At 45.0% G+C, this 19696-nt stretch overlaps 1 protein-coding gene across 1 annotated transcript in view; it reads right to left on the bottom strand.

Annotated features, from left to right (window-relative positions):
* The window catches only part of OSTF1 (osteoclast stimulating factor 1), a 94859-nt gene that overhangs the window by 9284 nt on the left and 65879 nt on the right, over positions 1-19696 (bottom strand). The window contains exons 2-5 of the mRNA XM_075340248.1: positions 13532-13578; positions 13149-13199; positions 10120-10183; positions 1017-1070 (exon numbers count right to left, since the gene is read on the bottom strand). Coding sequence (XP_075196363.1) covers positions 1017-1070; positions 10120-10183; positions 13149-13199; positions 13532-13578 — 216 coding nt within the window. The remainder of the gene's footprint in view (positions 1-1016; positions 1071-10119; positions 10184-13148; positions 13200-13531; positions 13579-19696) is intronic.

Raw genomic sequence — 19696 nt, 5'->3', positions numbered from 1 at the left:
GGAAAAGAAGTGACATTTTCTCAAGAAATTTTCTCAAGAAATTCTGCAGAAAGAATGTCCTTGAGAAAAAAAACGCAGTGTGCGCACAGCTATTTATTTTTCCCATATGTTTTGCTGGGGAATGTCTGCAGAAAGGTTACAAACATTTCTCAAGAATTTTCTGCAGCAAAACCGCAGGTAAAACCGCAGTGTGCCCACAAAGTCTAATAGCACAAAATAATGAATATATGCGTCTCTTTGTAATAAAACAAACTTCTTATTTATATGTTCAGTCTTTAACACCAACAGGTTTAAAGCAAGCTGACAATTCTTTCTGCTCTGAAAATGCTCTATACCAGAGGTCCCCAACCTGTGGCTCCCGAACCTGTGATGTGTGGCTTGCAGCTGTCTGCCAGCTTGGTGCACAAGCACTAGGTCTAGCAAACAGCTGAGAGCAGGTCTCCAGATGGCCATTTTTGTGGGTAAAGAGCAGACCTGAGTAGAGGTAGTGTAGGAACCCCTGGGTCCTGGAATACTGCCTTGGTGTGATTTCTGTGAAAAAGCTTTGGCTGTAATTATACTAGAAAAGGGAGTTCTGGGCGTCACTGCTATAAGAGCTGTATGTGTATCATGGTGCTGGATGTGGCTCACGTCCCTCTCTCAGAGCTGCATGTGGCTGTCAAGGACAGAAATGTTGGGGACCTCTGCTCTATGCAATATAATAAAAGTCAATGGGATAACTCGATGCTCGCCAGTGATGTCTTCCTTGTTGAATGGAGTTATAACAAAAATTAAAAAAAAAAGGTGTCAAAAAAAGGAAAGAAAAAAAACGCTCAAAAAGAACAAAAAAAAAAAAAAAAAAAAACAAAAAAACCACAGGCATTTCCAGAAGACTCTTCCTTTTGAACTACTACCTTTGGGTCACAAGCACCTATACATCCATACAAATACTTCTTTATGAAAAAATGGCTGACCGGTTCCTTTTAGACAACGAAACATCAGTCCTGGTACGTGACAATCTAGCAGATAACACTCACCTCTTTTAGCTGCCTCATGGAGTGGATTGTCAATGGATTCAGCCTGTTCTGCAACTGGAAAGACAAGCAGCAAGTTACATTTATATTTCGGGCCCCTGTTACATCTCACATCAGCCAAGCATTTTGTCGAGAAACATTTCATTATACCAATTTTTATATATTTGAATATTTAGGGCAATGATTCATATATCTGGATATACCTGGATAGGCACGGTGCATGCTAGTTTCATGCTGCACCTTCTAGTAAATGGTCGTTGCTTGTATGATAACCGTGGTGTAGTATAGACCATGGAAGGAGTAACTTTTAATTTTTATTTCATAAATCAATAGTTCATATGAAAATAAGCAATTTTTTATCATACGCTATCAGAGAAATCTTTCTCCTCCTGAATTTATCTTTCGCTCTCAAAAATCTCAATTTAGGGGTAAAATTTTCAGGTAATACAGGCTATTAAGATGGCAGTTACTACTAAAGAGATATGTAGAAAAGAGGAACTAGAGGCAGAGCGAAGAGCTAGAGGCAGAGCGAAGAGCTAGAGGCAGAGGGAGGAGAGCTAGAGGCAGAGGGAGGAGAGCTAGAGGCAGAGGGAGGAGAGCTAGAGGGAGCTGAGTTAGAGGCAGAGGGAGGAGAGTTAGAGGCAGAGGGAGGAGCTAGAGGCAGGCGCTAGAGGCAGAGCGAAGAGCTAGAGGCAGGAGCTAGAGGCAGGAGCTAGAGGCAGGAGCTAGAGGCAGGAGCTACAGGCAGGAGCTACAGGCAGGAGCTACAGGCAGGAGCTAGAGGCAGGAGCTAGAGGCAGGAGCTAGAGGCAGAGGGAGGAAAGCTAGAGGCAGAGGGAAGAGCTAGAGGCAGAGGGAAGAGCTAGAGGCAGGAGCTAGAGGCAGAGCGAAGAGCTAGAGGCAGGAGCTAGAGGCAGAGCGAAGAGCTAGAGGCAGGAGCTACAGGCAGGAGCTACAGGCAGGAGCTAGAGGCAGGAGCTAGAGGCAGAGGGAAGAGCTAGAGGCAGAGGGAAGAGCTAGAGGCAGAGGGAAGAGCTAGAGGCAGAGGGAAGAGCTAGAGGCAGAGGGAAGAGCTAGAGGCAGAGGGAAGAGCTAGAGGCAGAGGCAGGAGCTAGAGGCAGGAGCTAGAGGCAGGAGCTAGAGGCAGGAGCTAGAGGCAGGAGCTAGAGGCAGAGGGAGGAAAGCTAGAGGCAGAGGGAAGAGCTAGAGGCAGAGGGAAGAGCTAGAGGCAGAAGGAAGAGCTAGAGGCAGAGGGAAGAGCTAGAGGCAGAGGGAAGAGCTAGAGGCAGAGGGAAGAGCTAGAGGCAGAGGGAAGAGCTACAGGCAGGAGCTAGAGGCAGGAGCTAGAGGCAGAGGGAGGAAAGCTAGAGGCAGAGGGAAGAGCTAGAGGCAGAGGGAAGAGCTAGAGGCAGAGGGAAGAGCTAGAGGCAGAGGGAAGAGCTAGAGGCAGAGGGAAGAGCTAGAGGCAGAAGGAAGAGCTAGAGGCAGAAGGAAGAGCTAGAGGCAGAGGGAAGAGCTAGAGGCAGAGGGAAGAGCTAGAGGCAGGAGCTAGAGGCAGGAGCTAGAGGCAGGAGCTAGAGGCAGGAGCTAGAGGCAGAGGGAGGAGAGCTAGAGGCAGAGGGAAGAGCTAGAGGCAGAGGGAAGAGCTAGAGGCAGAGGGAAGAGCTAGAGGCAGAGGGAAGAGCTAGAGGCAGAGGGAAGAGCTAGAGGGAGAAGCTAGAGGCAGAGGGAGGAGCTAGAGGCAGGAGCTAGAGGCAGGAGCTAGAGGCAGAGGGAGGAAAGCTAGAGGCAGAGGGAAGAGCTAGAGGCAGAGGGAAGAGCTAGAGGCAGAAGGAAGAGCTAGAGGCAGAGGGAAGAGCTAGAGGCAGAGGGAAGAGCTAGAGGCAGAGGGAAGAGCTAGAGGCAGAGGGAAGAGCTACAGGCAGGAGCTAGAGGCAGGAGCTAGAGGCAGAGGGAGGAAAGCTAGAGGCAGAGGGAAGAGCTAGAGGCAGAGGGAAGAGCTAGAGGCAGAGGGAAGAGCTAGAGGCAGAGGGAAGAGCTAGAGGCAGAGGGAAGAGCTAGAGGCAGAAGGAAGAGCTAGAGGCAGAAGGAAGAGCTAGAGGCAGAGGGAAGAGCTAGAGGCAGAGGGAAGAGCTAGAGGCAGGAGCTAGAGGCAGGAGCTAGAGGCAGGAGCTAGAGGCAGGAGCTAGAGGCAGAGGGAGGAGAGCTAGAGGCAGAGGGAAGAGCTAGAGGCAGAGGGAAGAGCTAGAGGCAGAGGGAAGAGCTAGAGGCAGAGGGAAGAGCTAGAGGCAGAGGGAAGAGCTAGAGGGAGAAGCTAGAGGCAGAGGGAGGAGCTAGAGGCAGGAGCTAGAGGCAGGAGCCAGAGGCAGGAGCCAGAGGCAGGAGCCAGAGGCAGAGGCAGGAGCCAGAGGCAGAGGCAGGAGCCAGAGGCAGGAGCTAGAGGCAGAGGCAGGAGCTAGAGGCAGAGGCAGGAGCTAGAGGCAGGAGCTAGAGGCAGAGGGAGGAGCTAGAGGGAGGAGCTAAAGACAGGCACTAGCAGAGGGAGGAGCTAGAGGAAGAGCTCCTCCCCCTCTTCTATCTACATACAACCTCATCAGTAGCAACTGCTGTCTCCTATCTCTAATGTGAAAGGCATTATCCACTGAAAATCATTAATGGCCTCAAATCATCACGATCGGTAATTTTCTAGTCGGTCTTGTGGGGGCGGTGTTAGTCAGATGCTTGTGATTCATTATGAGGCTCAGGATCATCTGTAAAGATGCATGTTCCTCTACAATTGGACAAGCTGTTGCACTACGCCCACGCAGTGCCCCATTTTGGCAGAGCTGAGATAAACTGGCGTAAAAACACCAACGCAGTGTGGCAACAAAATTCTGTGACTTTTCATATGCAATTTACATCAGAATTCCAACAAATGATCTTTGACAAACGTGTTCGTTACCAGTGAACTGAGAATGCTGAGAATGAAGTTCTGGCAAAGTAAGAAGCAGATTTCTCTGATAAGATCTAGCACGGAGTTTCTGATTTTTATGTGTTCTACACATTTAGGAAATAAAAATTAAAATGACAGTTGCTCTATACCGCTCCAGGATTTCTCAGGTCTGCAGCAAAATTTGCCTGCATAATGTGATGAATTTGCTCAGAGCTTATGTTTTTGCATTGCAAAGTGCAATATCTGTACAAACAATTTACAGTCATGGTGAAAAGTTTGCAGACTGTCAATATATTTATCAATAATGGGTTGAAAACCTATGAAGTGTTTAGAATTGTGCATCAGTAGCCATAGAAAACATCGGATTAAAAAAAAAACAAAAAAAAAAAAACACTGAAGCAGAAGCTTTGCGAAAACCGAAATTTGTCAGCCTCAAGATGATTGGTGACGACTACCGCACAAATCTGCTGTAGTGCTTGGATACATATTACTAGGTTTTTTTTTCTCATTTTAAAAATTAAAAAAAAAAAAAAATAAGGAAACTTGAAAGCAGAGGTTAAAAAAAAATAAAATCCTATCATTAGGTTGGATTATATTTACATGGTTTCTCGTTGCTATAAGCTTAAAGCTGGCCAGGGACATGGTAACTATCTTCTCCAGTTCCACCATAACCTTGGCTACTGGATGTGCCTGACAGGCAGAATATTTACAGAGAAGGGGAATAGATTTTTCAAGCTAGATGACAGATGTGTAATTACTATAGACAGATGTAAAAAGAAGAACACTCCGATACTGAGAACAATGCCACTCTGAGAACGCATTCATTTTATTCTGCCTAGTTCTGCATTTTTAAAAAGCTGAAATTAGGACTTCCTCTTTAGCCCAAAATCCTTAGCCAACACAAAGGCTTCCAATACCCTCCCCTAGCTTCTGCTGCTGTCACAACTGCCTGCTCGGCATGCGGATCTTAGTGAGGGAAGAATCACAACGTCTGCCTCTTTAGTGTATGCCCATAGTCACATTGCATTTGGGCCAAACATTTATGGATCTGTAAGGGATTCTATCTGAAGCTAGGAAAAAACGTGATTCGGGCAAAAGCCATTTACTTTAATGAGGCAGATGGGGGTCATTGTGTGCGCTCTCGTGCAGGGTTCACCTTATTGAGTCACAGAGCACCGAAAACCATTGTCCTACACAAATCTATGAATATTCACTCTTAGTTTAGCCAAACGCATCAATCCCATAAAGCAGGGGACCCCAGCCTGTGGTTTGGGAGACATCTTTGGCTTGAGGGTCCCTCATGTGTGACTTGTGGCTATCCACTGAAGTGAGTGCCACTCTACTATCTTGGCAAACCCCATGAGGCATTATTACTAGGGATGATCAAATACCTCAAATATTCGGTTTCACAAATATTTTCCGAATAGGTCGCTGATATGCGAATATTCGATGCACAATGTAAGTCTATGGGAAGCCCGAATAGTTCCGAATAGTTGTTATTCAAGTTTCTCATAGAATTACATTGCGCATCGAATATTCGTGAATAGTCGAATAGCGACGACCTATTCGGAAAATATTCGCGAAGCTGAATATTTGAGGTATTCCATCATCCCTAATTATTACTTGTTAAGGGGCACTGAGGGACATTGTTACTTTGTAAGTGGCACGCAGGACATTAATACTATATTCAAGAAAGTACTTATGGGAATTATTACTTTTTAAAAGGAACATTCAGGGCATTACTAATTTCACAGAAGGCACTTGTTGCGTTGTATTTTAAGGGAATTACTACTTTATAAAAGGGACACTAGAGCAATTATTACTTTATATGGGTACACTTGTCAATATATATATATATATATATATATATATATATACACACACACATATACATATATATATCTATATATATCTATATCTATATCTATATATATAATTGCCTTATTCTGTCTGTCTTGCTCCAAAAATTGTGTCCTTACAGTGACAACCGTCGGATTGGTCGCTGGACTCGGCCTGGCCTGGCCCCACCCCCCGCATGGATTAACAGTTTGGCCAGGCCCGCCCCCCGCGCGCAATGCCCGCTAGGCCACGCCCCCCGCACGCGATGCCTGCTAGGCCACGCCCCCCACACGCGATGCCAGCTGGCCCCGCCCCCCGCATGGATTAACCGTTTGGCCAGGCCTGCTCCCCGCACGCGATGCCCGCTAGGCCACGCCCCCGCATGAGATGCCCGCTAGGCCACGCCCCCCGCGATGCCCGCTAGGCCACACACCCCGCACGTGATGCCCGCTAGGCCACGCCCCCGTACGCGATGCCCCTAGGCCACGCCCCCCGCACACGTTGGGCACTTGTACACCACCCCCCCAGGACTACTCCTATTATACTCCTCCTATTATACTCCACTCTGAGGGGTTCGCAGCATGGGGGATGGAGCACGATGGGGAGTGCAGCATGGGGATGGAGCACGATGGGGGGTGCAGCATGGGGGGTGGACCACGATTGGGGGTGCCCAGAATGGGGGGGGGATGAAACACGATGGGGGGTGTGCAGCATGGGGGATGGAGCATGATGGGGGGTGCGTAGCATGGGGGATGGAGCACGATGGGGGGGCGCGTAGCATGGGGGATGGAGCACGATGGGGGGGCGCATAGCATGGGGGATGGAGCACGATGGGGGGCGCATAGCATGGGGGATGGAGTACGATGGGGGGCGCATAGCATGGGGGATGGAGCACGATGGGGGGCGCATAGCATGGGGGATGGAGCACGATGGAGTGCAGCATGGGGGATGGAGCACGATGGGGGGTGCAGCGTGGGGGATGGAGCATGATGGGGGGTGCCCAGAATGGGGAGATGAAACACGATGGGGGGTGCGCAACATGGGGGATGGAGCACGATGGGGGGTGCGCAACATGGGGGATGGAGCACAATGGGGGGTGCGCAACATGGGGGATGGAGCACGATGGGGGGTGCGCAGCATGGGGGATGGAGCACGATGGGGGGTGCACACCTCCCCCCAAAACACACACACACACACACACCGCCACACACGCACTGCACAACACACCACACACACACTGGGAACCACAAACACCCACACACACAGACAACGACGCACACACACACACACACACACACAACACCCAACACACAAACACCGCGGCACACACAAATATACGCACATACCGCACAACACACACACTGCACATAACATACCTCCCCCCAAAACACACACATGCACTCCACACCCACACAAACCGCGCAACACACACAGCGCTACACAAACAACGCAAAACACACAACACACAAACAACACCGCTCTCACACACACCCCCACCCAAACAACACCCAGAACATTTACAGCGCACTACACAAACACTTGGCAACTACACACAACACATATATTATATATATATATATATATATATATATATATATATATATATATATATATATATATGTGTAACAGAAATCATACATTAACTACACAATACGTAAATTTTAGAATACCCGATGCGTAGAATCGGGCCACCTTCTAGTTATTTTATAAACAGCAATAATGGACCAAGTAATTTATAAGGGGGCTTAGGACATTATTACTTTGTAACTTGGCAATCATGGTATTACTACTTTATAAAAGGGGCAACTGAAGTATTATTAATTTACAAGGGGCTACTTGGGGGATTCTAGCTTTATAAGAGGCACACATTGGGCTTCTACAATTTCTTCACATACACTGTGGCTCGAGACCATCTTTCAGAGCTGAATGTGACTCTCAAGGCAATAAAGGTTGGACAACTCTGCCCTAAACAAACTGGGGAGAGCTTTAGATTATGGAGGTGCAAAATAAGCAAAAAAATAAAATCTGATTAACAGAGCATCTGTGCACAGCAAGCTGTCAAAGAGCTGGGCGTTCTGAAAGACGGCGGGCTCCTGGGAGAAATAAAGGCCATTTTCTCCCAGTAGCTGCTCTTTCAGTAGGGCGGACATACAGTGTTGTAACACTATTAACCTGCAGATTAACAGCGTCTGGGGACATGTCCTCTTTAGGCTATGTGCGCACTAGGAGTTTTTTACAGCGTTTTTGCGCGTTTGTCGGGTGCATTTTTGTTCAGAAAACTGCATGGCTTTGCTTCACCAGCAAACTATGAGTTTTCATTTTTGCGGTCTGCATACAGCGGGGTTTTTTTTTAGCTGCGTTTTTATGATGCCCACAAAAACGCAGCATGTCAATTATTCCTCTGTTTTTCACTGCATTTTTCACCCATTGAGTACAATGAGATGTTTAAAAATGCAATGAAAAACGCAAATTGCAACTATAGCTGCATTTGTATGACTAAAAATGCAGCTATAAACCCAAGGGGTAGGTAGTACAGTCACGTGTACAGGAAGAGGACTGTACTCACCCAGCATTCCATTTGTTGGTAAACACAGAAGAGTGAATCCTCCCGATACCGCCACCCCTGCTTCCACCTCCCGTCCTGCGCCATGTCCACTCCCAGGCTCCTCTCTCGGTACCGCCATCCCTGCTCCGGCTGTCTGCAGACTCCCGGGACACGTCCAATCGCTCCAGGACCTGCCGGTAATCAACTGATGCAGTCACCTGACGGCATAAGCTGACAGTTTAACTTCAGCGGTGAAGCCGGCTTTTTACCACCCAGCCGGTTTAAACGATTAGCTGATGCTGTCAGGTGACCACATCAGCTGATCACCGCCAGGTCCTGGAGCGATCGGACGGGAGTCTGCACAGAAGTGTGTAGTTTTTTTTTCTACTGATGCATCAGCTGATTGTATAAACGGCTTTTATACAATCAGCTGATGTGTCATGTGATTCAGGTCCTTGAACCTGAAACATCATCTGATCGCTTTGCCTTCCAGCAAATAGATCAGATGATATTGGATCCGGATTTGACATCGCAGCACCCTCGACCGAGGACTACGGCGGAGGGGGGTGGGGGTTCTTTAGTTCAATAAATAAGGAGTCACTAATTGTGTTGTGTTTTATTTCTAATAAAAATATTTGTGTGTGTTGTGTTTTTTTTTATTTTTACTAGAAATTCATGGTGGCCATGTCTAATATTGGCATGACACCATGAATTTCGGGCTTAGGGCCAGTTGATAATACACAGCTAGCCCTAACCCCATTATTACCCAGCGAGCCGCCCGGCACCAGGAAAAAGTTGAATACAGCGCCAGAAGATGGCGCTTCTATGAAAGCGCCATTTTCTGGGGCAGCTGCGGACTGCAATTTGCAGCAGGGGTGCCCAGAAAGCTTGGGCACCCTGTACTGCGGATTACAATCCCCAGCTGCCTAGTTGCACCTGGCTGGACACAAAAATTGGGCGAAGCCCACGTCGTTTTTTTTTTTTTTTAATTAGCTCATGACATGCAGGAAATAAATTAAAAAAAAGGGCTTCCCTATATTTTTAGTTCCCAGCCGGGTACAAATAGCCAGCTGGGGGTTGGGGGCAGCCGTACTTGTCTGCTGTACCTGGCCAGAATGCAAAAATATGGCGCAGTCCACGTCATTTTTTTTTTATTTTTTTTTTTACCATTTACGTTTTTGGGCAAAAAAAACCCCCTCCTGCATACAGTACTGGAAGGAGGATGCTGAGCCTTGTAGTTCTGCAGCTGCTGTTTGCTCTCCTCCATACACTAGTTTATGGAGTATGCTGAGCCTTGTAGTTCTGCTCTCTCTGCCTCTCCCTCCAGCATACAGTCCTGGATGGAGCATGCTGAGCCTTGTAGTTCTGCAGCTGCTGTCTGCTCTCCTGCATACACTAGTGGAGAATGAAGGAGAACAGATTGAAAAAGGAAATGTCATCAGATCTTTTATTTTTTTTTTTATTCACCAATCTTTAATGGAATTGTTCACTGATTAAAAAAAAAAACGCATAAAAATACAGTGAACAAAAACGCAGCCAAAAACGCACCAAATCGCGGTAAAAACGCATGCTTATTTGTTTCGGATGCATTTTTTGTGCATTTTTAGCAGCCAAAAATACAGCGTTTTTTGATGCCACAAAAAATGGTTAGGTGTGCACATACCCTTAAGCTAAGCAAGAGACAAAAACCCATAGTTTGAATCCGATAACACACACAAAAACACAGGAGACTTTAGCTGAGCCAACAAAACTGCAATCTTTGGTTGATGAAGGTAACAGAAGAATCTTACCATAATTACTTGGTATGAGTCCAGTTTTTCCCTTACAGGTGCCCTTCCACCAATTAGTATCACTCTATAAAGAAAGAAACCTTTTAAAGACACAATTAATACACAAGTATTCTCAATGTACAGCAATGCCAGGAGATAAAAACTATGTGAGGCTGCTTTTAGACAAGTGTAATATGGATGCTTTTAAGCAACCGTGTTATGGACGCACTAATTGAATTTCCACTAGATCATCAGAGCCTGAGTCAGAATACTGTGATTCTAATGATCGACAGGAGGTCTGTGGATTGTGTCTGTAATATAAAGTGCAAAAAGTTGTGTATGTGCAATGTCTCACAGCAGCAGTAGATAGGCTACAATAACATTTTACATAGTCAGCTAAAATATCAAACACTTGCAGATAAATGTACACAATTACCAAATTGCCTGGATATGTGGAAGCACGTACAACAGAAGGAACATTCTAGTGCTCACATTGAGCCATTTTCTCATTATAGCAAATTACCACTCATGTAAAATATGAAAGGCCAAAATCTGCTAGAGCGAAGGGCCTGTGAAGGTATTCCCTTCTAAGATGAGCAAGCTAGCTCTGATTTCTACAGCTTAAAGGGAACCTGTCACCAAATTTTTCCCTATGCAACTAAAACCACCTTCTGCAGCTCCTCGGCTGCAGTCTATGAAGGTGTGCCTTGTATCTGGCCCCCTTTTCAGACTGCAAAAATAACTTTAAATATTACCTTTTCGTATGTAAATTTTTTAGTAGGGCCTAAAGGGCGGGCTCTATTTCTCCTTCGTTCCCCCCTCCTGCCGCTGTACGCCATCCCCTATGTTGATTTGAATTGATGACGATGGTCCAGTGATCCTCCACGCTGTGCCGAAGAAGTTTCGCGCATGCGCCGTTCTCGTAGGCCGTTATCGCGGGCCTGTGCACAAACTATCCCACGCTTGCGCCTGGGATGTATTTGATCAGGCACGAGATTATGGGTGGCGCTGTGCATGACCTCACCAGCGTCATGCTAGTACCCACCCATAATCTCGTGCCTGAACAAATACATCCCGGGGTCGAATGTATCGTCATTTTAGCCATTTCCAATGGTTAGCGGTCAGTGCCAGGGCGCTGTTACAGCTGCTGCTCACTATGCACATAGGAGTGACAGAAGCCACACCGCCACCATTTCCTCCCGGCAGTGGGGCTCTCAGTGTGGGCGCCGGGCAGCTTCAAAACACTATTAACTGGCAGATTACTCCATATCTACAAGTTACTAGCTGGTTGTTAGTTTACCTGACAGTTTCCCTTTGACTGTTTTTTACTAATTACATTAAAAAAAACAAAACACAGTATAAAATTTGGCAACGACAGAATCGTTGTGCCACACAAAATATAAGTTATATGCAACTTTTACGAAATGTCAATTTTTAAAAACTATTGATTTTGCTGGTGCAAATGTAAGGCAATTTCATATTAGGGTTGAGGAAGGAGGAGTGTATGCTGGAGACACACATATAGACATGCTGTATGTCCACACACGCACATTTATATATATATATATATATATATATATATATATATATATATATATATATATATATATATATATATATATATATTATATATTATATATATATATATTATATACGTATATATATATATACATACACACACATATACATGTACACACATACATACATACACATATACATATACACACACATACATACATACACACACACACACACACACACACTCTACTCACAAAAAGTTAGGGATATTTGGCTTTCGGGTGAAATTTCAAGATGATCTTAAAATGCACTAGACTTTTAATGCACATGTATAACTGTTCAATGTTTCAGTACTTTTTACATAACTTGCCATTCTCCAATGAGGAGCTTGATGGCAACATTTACAATATGTGTTTGATCCATGAATCGCCCCATAAATGTCAGGATTTAATTGCATTTGGTATTTAAACAGTCCTCCTTATCATGCAGTCTACATTTTGACATCATGAGACCAAGACGACACCTAACAATTGATCAACAGTACCTCGTTAGAATAGCAGGGGGTAACACAATCTTCACAAAGATGGAAACGGGGATAAGCGCTACGCACAGACGCCAACTGTGACGACATCTTAGTTAATAGTAAAATTAGCATAGAGAACTGTGAGAGGGAGGAACAACCGGCAGGGGGGGCGGGAATCCATATGAATACCCACCCATATATTATCTGTTCCGTTGCAGATGCCACTCAAGCAGCTGCCGATTTTTTAAACTTCACTTTCATTGATTTGAAAACCTAAACATCCGAGCTCACCACTAATGGTATGTAGAGAATCAGCCTAATAGTGCCAATATAGCACTGCCTTTAGGTTATATACAAAAATCCTGATGATTGGTTACCTTTAAGCATCAGCCACTGTTGTCACAAGACGAACTTCGGTGGTGTTACTTAGTGAATGTTAGAGTAAAAATCCCTTTTACTCAAAATATTAAATCAGTCATTGTGTCCCTGCATGAACAACACAGGCCCAATTTCATCTTTGTGTACGACAATACTACAGCTTATCGAGGTTTCATCATTAGGGAACGGCTGCTAGAGACTGCGGTACCTCAAATGGAGTGGCCTGCACTTTCTCCAGACCTGAATCCCATAGAAAACCTATGAGATCAGCTGAGTCGCCATGTGGAGGCTCGTAACTCTGTATCCCAGAACCTCAATGACCTGAGGAACGCCCTTCAAGTGGATGTACCCACCACTGTTGGTTTTTGTTTCAATAAATTGTTTGAGATGAGGAAATAACCATTGCATGCTTCTACTTAAATGCCCTACTTTTTACATGCAACATAGATTTCACCCAAAGGTCAAATAAATATTATATATAGAGACACAGACAAACACACACACACACACACATGCGAAAGAGACCTACACACACACACACACACAACGTATTGTACATATATTTTGTTGCTTACCAGTCTAAATCAAGGAAATGAGGTAGGCGGAGATTGTGGCTGAATGACATACTTACCATATCAGAGATGTAAAGAATATCCCCTTCGTCAAAGTATAGTTCATCAGGCTAAAAACATAGCATAGACAATACAAGTGAGATCAAGCCTAATACAACTGGAAATTGAACATAAAAGTGTCTGGTTTGTGTGAACATTGCTGCTCAGCAGTATCAATTCTGAGAAACCGTGCTTGTTAGGAAAAAATAAATGTAGACTGTTTATCACCCCAACATGGTGGTTTTGTGACTGAGAAAGCCACAGTCTATTCTTATTGCTATATTAACACTTAAGACACTAGAACTCCTGTGACCTGTGGCTAATCTTACACAACTGAACTGTGACAATGCTTAACCTAATAATTTTAAAGAAGAAGAACTATAACATTGAAAATAGTACATACCGTTCTAGGTTCAAATGTGTACAGCGCCCGGAAAACTTTCACTTGCCCTGCAGAAAGGAAAGAAAAACATAGAAATCATTATTTAATATTAATCAATCCACCAATTTTCAAATAATTTGCGAGTTTGAATTTAATGGCAAATGGACATGCTGTATATCAATAATATGTCAAATAAATAAGTTATGGCTATTCTAGGGGATAACGCTATTACTTGGAAATTGGAGTTTTTCCAAACACAAGCGGGCTTGGTGAAGATACTGCTCCAGCGTTTTCTTTTATTATTGACAAGTTTATTCTGCTCTTACCAATATTAAGGTTATACAAAAATGTAACTAATTTTCCCTAAAATGATCCTGCTGAACTAAGACCGGATTTTGCTGCAACAATGAAACAAGTGAAGGGTTTGTCCACCAATAGACAACCCCTGCTTACTCAATTGAGGATGTTATAGAACATAAAAACAATGGATACTCATGTCCCATAGCGGCGCCTTGTCAATGTGTGTGCAGATCTGCCATGCACTGTAGGATAACAGTGAAATTGCTGGTCTACCTGTATAAGAAGGCCGAGCTACTCATGAACAGGTCCTGGAGCTGTCCCTTCTATATAAACATTTTTTGGCCACCTCCATTAGTCCCATAGACACTGAATACGGAGGTAGTGTGCACACATGGCCATCGGTCAACATACAGCTGTGCTCGTGATCGGACGGAAATGCCACCATCACTGAGTTATCAATCGATACTGTAGACCGGCAATAGATGTTCTTCATGGACGCACCATTAAGAGCTATTCTTTCTAACTCCCAAATACACACATGCAAGTGTTCTCAATGTGAAGAGGGAAATAAACCACTGATTGACAAACATGGTTGGCAGTATTCCATCTCCCAGCATATTTATGAGCGCTGTATAACTGCTAGATCTGCAGGAGAGAAAACATTGATTTTATCAAAATGACAGCAACAAGCTCAGTAAGTGACACATCGCTGGAATCAGGATATCTGTCGTTACATTATGCTGCTCTCGGATGAAGGAGCAAAAATCTGGTGACAGAGTCCCTTTAAGAGGCACATGAGGCCTCTACAGGAAGACATATCATAGGATCCTAACTCAATAGTGATAACAACCCAGGTTCCTTTCTTTTCCCTGGCATGAATATTTAAGTAAAAATGCAAATTTGAAAGTTTTGTACCATTATATGATATGCTCACACGCTGTATACAAATACCAAAATATTCTTTATTTTGTAAAGATTCCAGCCCATGTTTGTTGCGTTTGTGTTTGTTTACCCACTACATAAAATTAATAAAAAGATGATTAAATATAAAAAACTACTGTTTGGCCACATGTCAGGCTTGAGCAGAAGGTAGCCATTTGGCTTTTAGGCTATGTGCGCACTAGAAAAAGTGATTTTTCTCAAGAAAATTTCTTGAGAAACTTCTGGGAGTTGAAGGTTACCGCATCTGCGGTAAAAAAAAACTGCACCAAAACCGCGGGAAAAACGCATGTGTTTTTGCCGCGGTTTTTCAGCAGGTTGGTCACTGCGGTTTTTTTATGCTGAACTGCAATAAATAATATAGATAATAGATAGATCGATAGACAGATAATGGATAGAGGGAAAGATGGATAGATAGATGAGAAATATATATAATGTCCCACCTCCCTGCATTTTCTAAGCTGGCACCCTTTATTGACTTTCATGTGGCACTAAAGGGTGCTTAACCTTGTATTTAGCCAAAAAATAAATAATTAAAAAAAAAATGACGTGAGGTCCCCCCATCTTTTGTAGCCAGGTAGGGTAAAGCTGACGGCTGCAGCCTGCAAACCACAGCTGGCAGCTTTACCTTGGCTGGTAATCCAAAACAGAGGGCACCCCATGCTATTATTTTACATTAAATAATTTAAAACAAAAAACGTTGGGTCCCCCCCAAATTTGATCACCAGCCAAGGTAAAGCGGACAGCTGTGGTCTGGTATTCTCAGACTAGGGAGGTCCACTGTTATTGGACACTCCCCAGCCTAAAAATAGCAGGCCGCAGCCGCCCCAGAAGTGGCGCATCCATTAGACATGCCAATCCTGGCGCTTCGGCTCAACTCATCCCGTTGCCCTGGTGCGGTGGCAAACGGGGTAATATATGGGGTTGATGCCAGATGTGTAATGTCACCTGGCATCAGGCCCTGGGGTTAGTGATGTCACGCGTCTATCAGATACCTGACATCACCAACCCAGTCAGTAAGAAATAAAAAAAATAGACAACAAAAAAAGTTTTAATTTGAAAAAAACACTCCCCACATTCCCTCTTTCACCAATTTATTGACAAGAACAATCAAATCCTGGTCCGGCGTAATCCAATAAGGGAGGGGGTCCCACGGCGATCCATACCATAGTCCCTGTCAATGAAGAACAGAATGTTCCCCATTGGCTGGGAGAGCAATGCAGTGACCTGAGCTAACATCAATAGCCCAGGTCACTGCAGGGGATGACTAGCGCTGCTGTCAGGAGGTTAGATGAGATCATTACCTGCTGTGATGATCTCCTGCAGTCCTGCCATCAGCACTGTCACTGCCTTCTATGCCCGCCGCGTTCTCAGCAGTAACGCGAGAGCCCGTGACGTCACCGCTAGTGACAGTCTCGGGCTGCGGGCAGTGACAGCGGTGACGTCAGGAGGCAGGAGATCGTCACAGCAGGTAATGATCTCATCTCACCTCCTGACAGCAGCGCTCGGCATCCCCGCGGCTGCACTCACTGCTGTGTGTCAGTGTCTGCCTGCGCTGCAGCGTGACAAGCTGCTGATACTGTGGGCAGACCCTGACACTGCAGGGCAGGCAGCGGCGGGGCTGGGGCGGGACACAGACTGCACGGGCACACGCCGGACGTCACACGGAAGTGCTTCTGTGCGGCGTCCAGGGAGTGTGATGTGTGTGTTTACTCTGCTCCACTTCCTCTTCTGTCATAATGACATCACTCCCTGCAAAACCGCAGGCAGCGATGTACATTACCGCAGGTAAATCGCGGCTATACCGGGGGTATATCGCACATCATTTGCTACCTGCGGTATACCCCCGGAATTTCGCGATTACATTACAGTGAATGGAGTGAAATACCGCGGGTATTCCGCAGGTACCTGCAGAAAAGAAGTGACATGCACATTTTCTCAAGAAATTTTCTCAAGAAAATCTTCACAAAAGAATGTTCTTGAGAAAAAAAACGCAGTGTGCGCACAGCTATTTTTTTTCCTATAGGTTTTGCTGGGAAATGTCTGCAGGAAGATTGCAAACATTTTTCAAGAAATATCTGCAGCAAAACCACCGGTAAATCCGCGGGTAAAAACGGCCTAGTGTGCACATAACCTTAGAGGACAGATTTTACTACAATAGTTTGCAGGCGACAAATGTAAAGCCTCTAAAATTCCAGAACAGCAAAAAAACAGCAAAAAAAAAAAAAAAAAGAAAAACACAAGTGACCCCATTGTAGAAATTGCACCTCAAATTTATCTATTTATTTGTAACATCCCCACAACGCTTTTTTTCTGCACAAGCAAGAAGCAGTACAATAGTTATATTTATTTTTGTGCGGTTCACCGTGCTATACAAATCATAAGACAGCTTTATTCTTAGGACTGAACGATTACAGTAATACCAAATTTACAGACATGGCCGAATGTCTTGAAATCATTGAAATTGTTCCAAAAAACTTTCTCCCAGAAAATTATTGAGTTACGCATGTTTATTTCCTTTGTGTCTATTTAAAAACAGAAAAAATGCAAGTTGGACAGAACTTCATACAACTCCAAACATGGGCCCGGCAAAATTGTTAGCACCTTTCCAAAATTGTGGTTAAACTTCAAGCATGTGACGCTGATTCAAACTCACCTGTGGCAAGTAACAGGTGCGGGCAATATGAAAATCACACCTGAAATCAGACCAGAAGGGGAGAAGTTGACTCAATCTTTGCATTGTGTGGCTGTGTGTGACACACTACAAATGGAGAACAGAAAAAGAAAACTGTCTGAGGACTTGCGAACCAAAATTGTTAAAAAATAGTAACAATTTCAAGATTACAATCTATCTCCAGAGATCTTCATGTTCCTTTGTCCGCAATGTGCAACATGATCACGAAGTTTACAACCCTTGTCATTGTAGCTAATCTCCCTGGAAGTGGACAGCAGAGGAAACTTGATGAAAAGTTGCCACGCAGGATAGTCCAGATGGTGGATAAGCAGTTCCAATCAGTTTTAAAGAAATTCAAGCTATCCTGCAGGCTCAGGGTGTATAATATCGGCGTCACACAAAACGATATATCGGGCGATATGTCGGCGGGGTCACGTCGTAAGTGACGCACATCCAGCATCGTTTAATACATCGTAGCGTGTGACAAATACAAGCGACTGTGAACGAGCAAAAATACTCACCTTATCGTTGCTCGTTGACACGTCGCTGATTTTCAAAAAGTAGTTTTTTCTTCTCTGCGTCGGTTGTTCATCGTTCCCAAGGCAGCACACATCACTCCGTGTGACACCCCGGGAACAATGAACACAGCTAACCTACGTCCCGCTGGCAATGTGGAAGGAAGGAGGTGGGCGGGATGTTCCGGACACTCATCTCCGCCCCTCCGCTTCTATTGGCCGGCCACTGTGTGACATCGCTGCGACGCCAAACGTCCCTCCCCCTTCAGGAAGAGAATGTTCGCCGCCCACAGCGAGGTCGTCCGGGAGGTAAGTGCGTGTGACAGGGGGTTAACGACTTAGTGCGACACGGGAAACTAATTGCCCGTGATGCACAAATGACGGGGGCGGGTAGAATCGCTCGTGCGATCGCACGATAGATCGTACTGTGTGACGCCGGCATTAGTGTCAGCGTGAACTATCCGTCAACATTTGAAGGAAATGAAACACTATAGCAGGAGAACTCAGAGGACCCCACTGTTGACACAGAGATATAAAAATGCTACACTACAGTTTGCCAAGATGTACGTAAGTCAAAATCCTTCTACGGAAAGGGTCCCGTGGACAGATGAGACCAAGATAGACCTTGTTGGTAAAGCAAGTCATTCTACTGTCTACCGAAAATGGAATGAGGCTTATAAAGAAAAGAACACAGTACCTACAGTCAAATATGTACCTTGTTTTGGGGTTGTCTTGCTGCCTCTGCCACTGAGGTCCTTGACTGCGCGCAAGACATCATGAAAGCAGAAAATTACCAAAGCATTTTAGGTCGCAATGTAGTGTCCAGTGTCAGAAAGCTGGGTTTTCATTTTATGCCATGGGGCTTCCAGCAGGACAATGACCCCAAAGAGACTTCAAGAAACCCCCAGAAATGGATGGAAACAAAGTACTGAAGAGTTCTGAAGTGGCAGCAATGAGTCCGGATCTAAATCCCATTGAAGCACTGTGGAGAGATCTTAAAGGGAACCAATCAGCAGAATTTTCGCAATTAAACTAAAAGAATCCCCTTCTGCAGCTCCTGGGCTGCATTCTAGAAAGGTTCCTCTTGTTACTGTGCCCCCTTTCAGACCTAAATAAACACTTTATAAAATCTTACCTTTTGGTATGCTAATGTGGTTTTATGGTCACGGTGGTGAGCTGTATTGCGTCTGTTATTCGCCATCCCCCATTGCTCATTTACATACATGAGGCCGCTGCCCTCATGTAAAGCAGTGCTCCAGAGGTCTTGCGCATGCCCAGTGGCACTATCGCGGGACTGAGCACTGTGTAAAGCATGAGCGCTGGTGAGGTTATTGTGCAGGCGCGGGATTATGGGCGGCGATGTGAATGTTATCACCAGCGTCATCCAAGTACCCGCCCATAATCTCGTGCCCGCGCTTTTCCCTCTGCCTCCACCGTTATGAGCTAGCTGGGCATATCATCCACGTTACCTATTACCGCGGGCACGTATGTATGTAAATGAGCAATGGGGGATGGCGAACAGCGGCAAGAGGGTGAATAACGGACGCAATACAGCCCGCCCTCGTGACCATAAAACCACATTACAAAAACAGGAGGACAAAGAGTAAAATGCAAGTAAATAATTTAATTTAATGAGGAACAACTGGCACATTAGAGATCAGCAGCAAATCAAGCCGGCAATGTAGATAATAATTGTAAAAAAACAAAGTACAAAATACAAGTTAATATGGGACACAGAGGGAAAATGACAGTCTGGGT

Source organism: Anomaloglossus baeobatrachus, chromosome 1 (genome assembly GCF_048569485.1).
Source record: "Anomaloglossus baeobatrachus isolate aAnoBae1 chromosome 1, aAnoBae1.hap1, whole genome shotgun sequence".
Classification (NCBI taxonomy): Eukaryota; Metazoa; Chordata; class Amphibia; order Anura; family Aromobatidae; genus Anomaloglossus; species Anomaloglossus baeobatrachus.
Note: the sequence above shows the minus strand (reverse complement) of the source record. Positions and strands in the feature narration are given on the sequence as shown.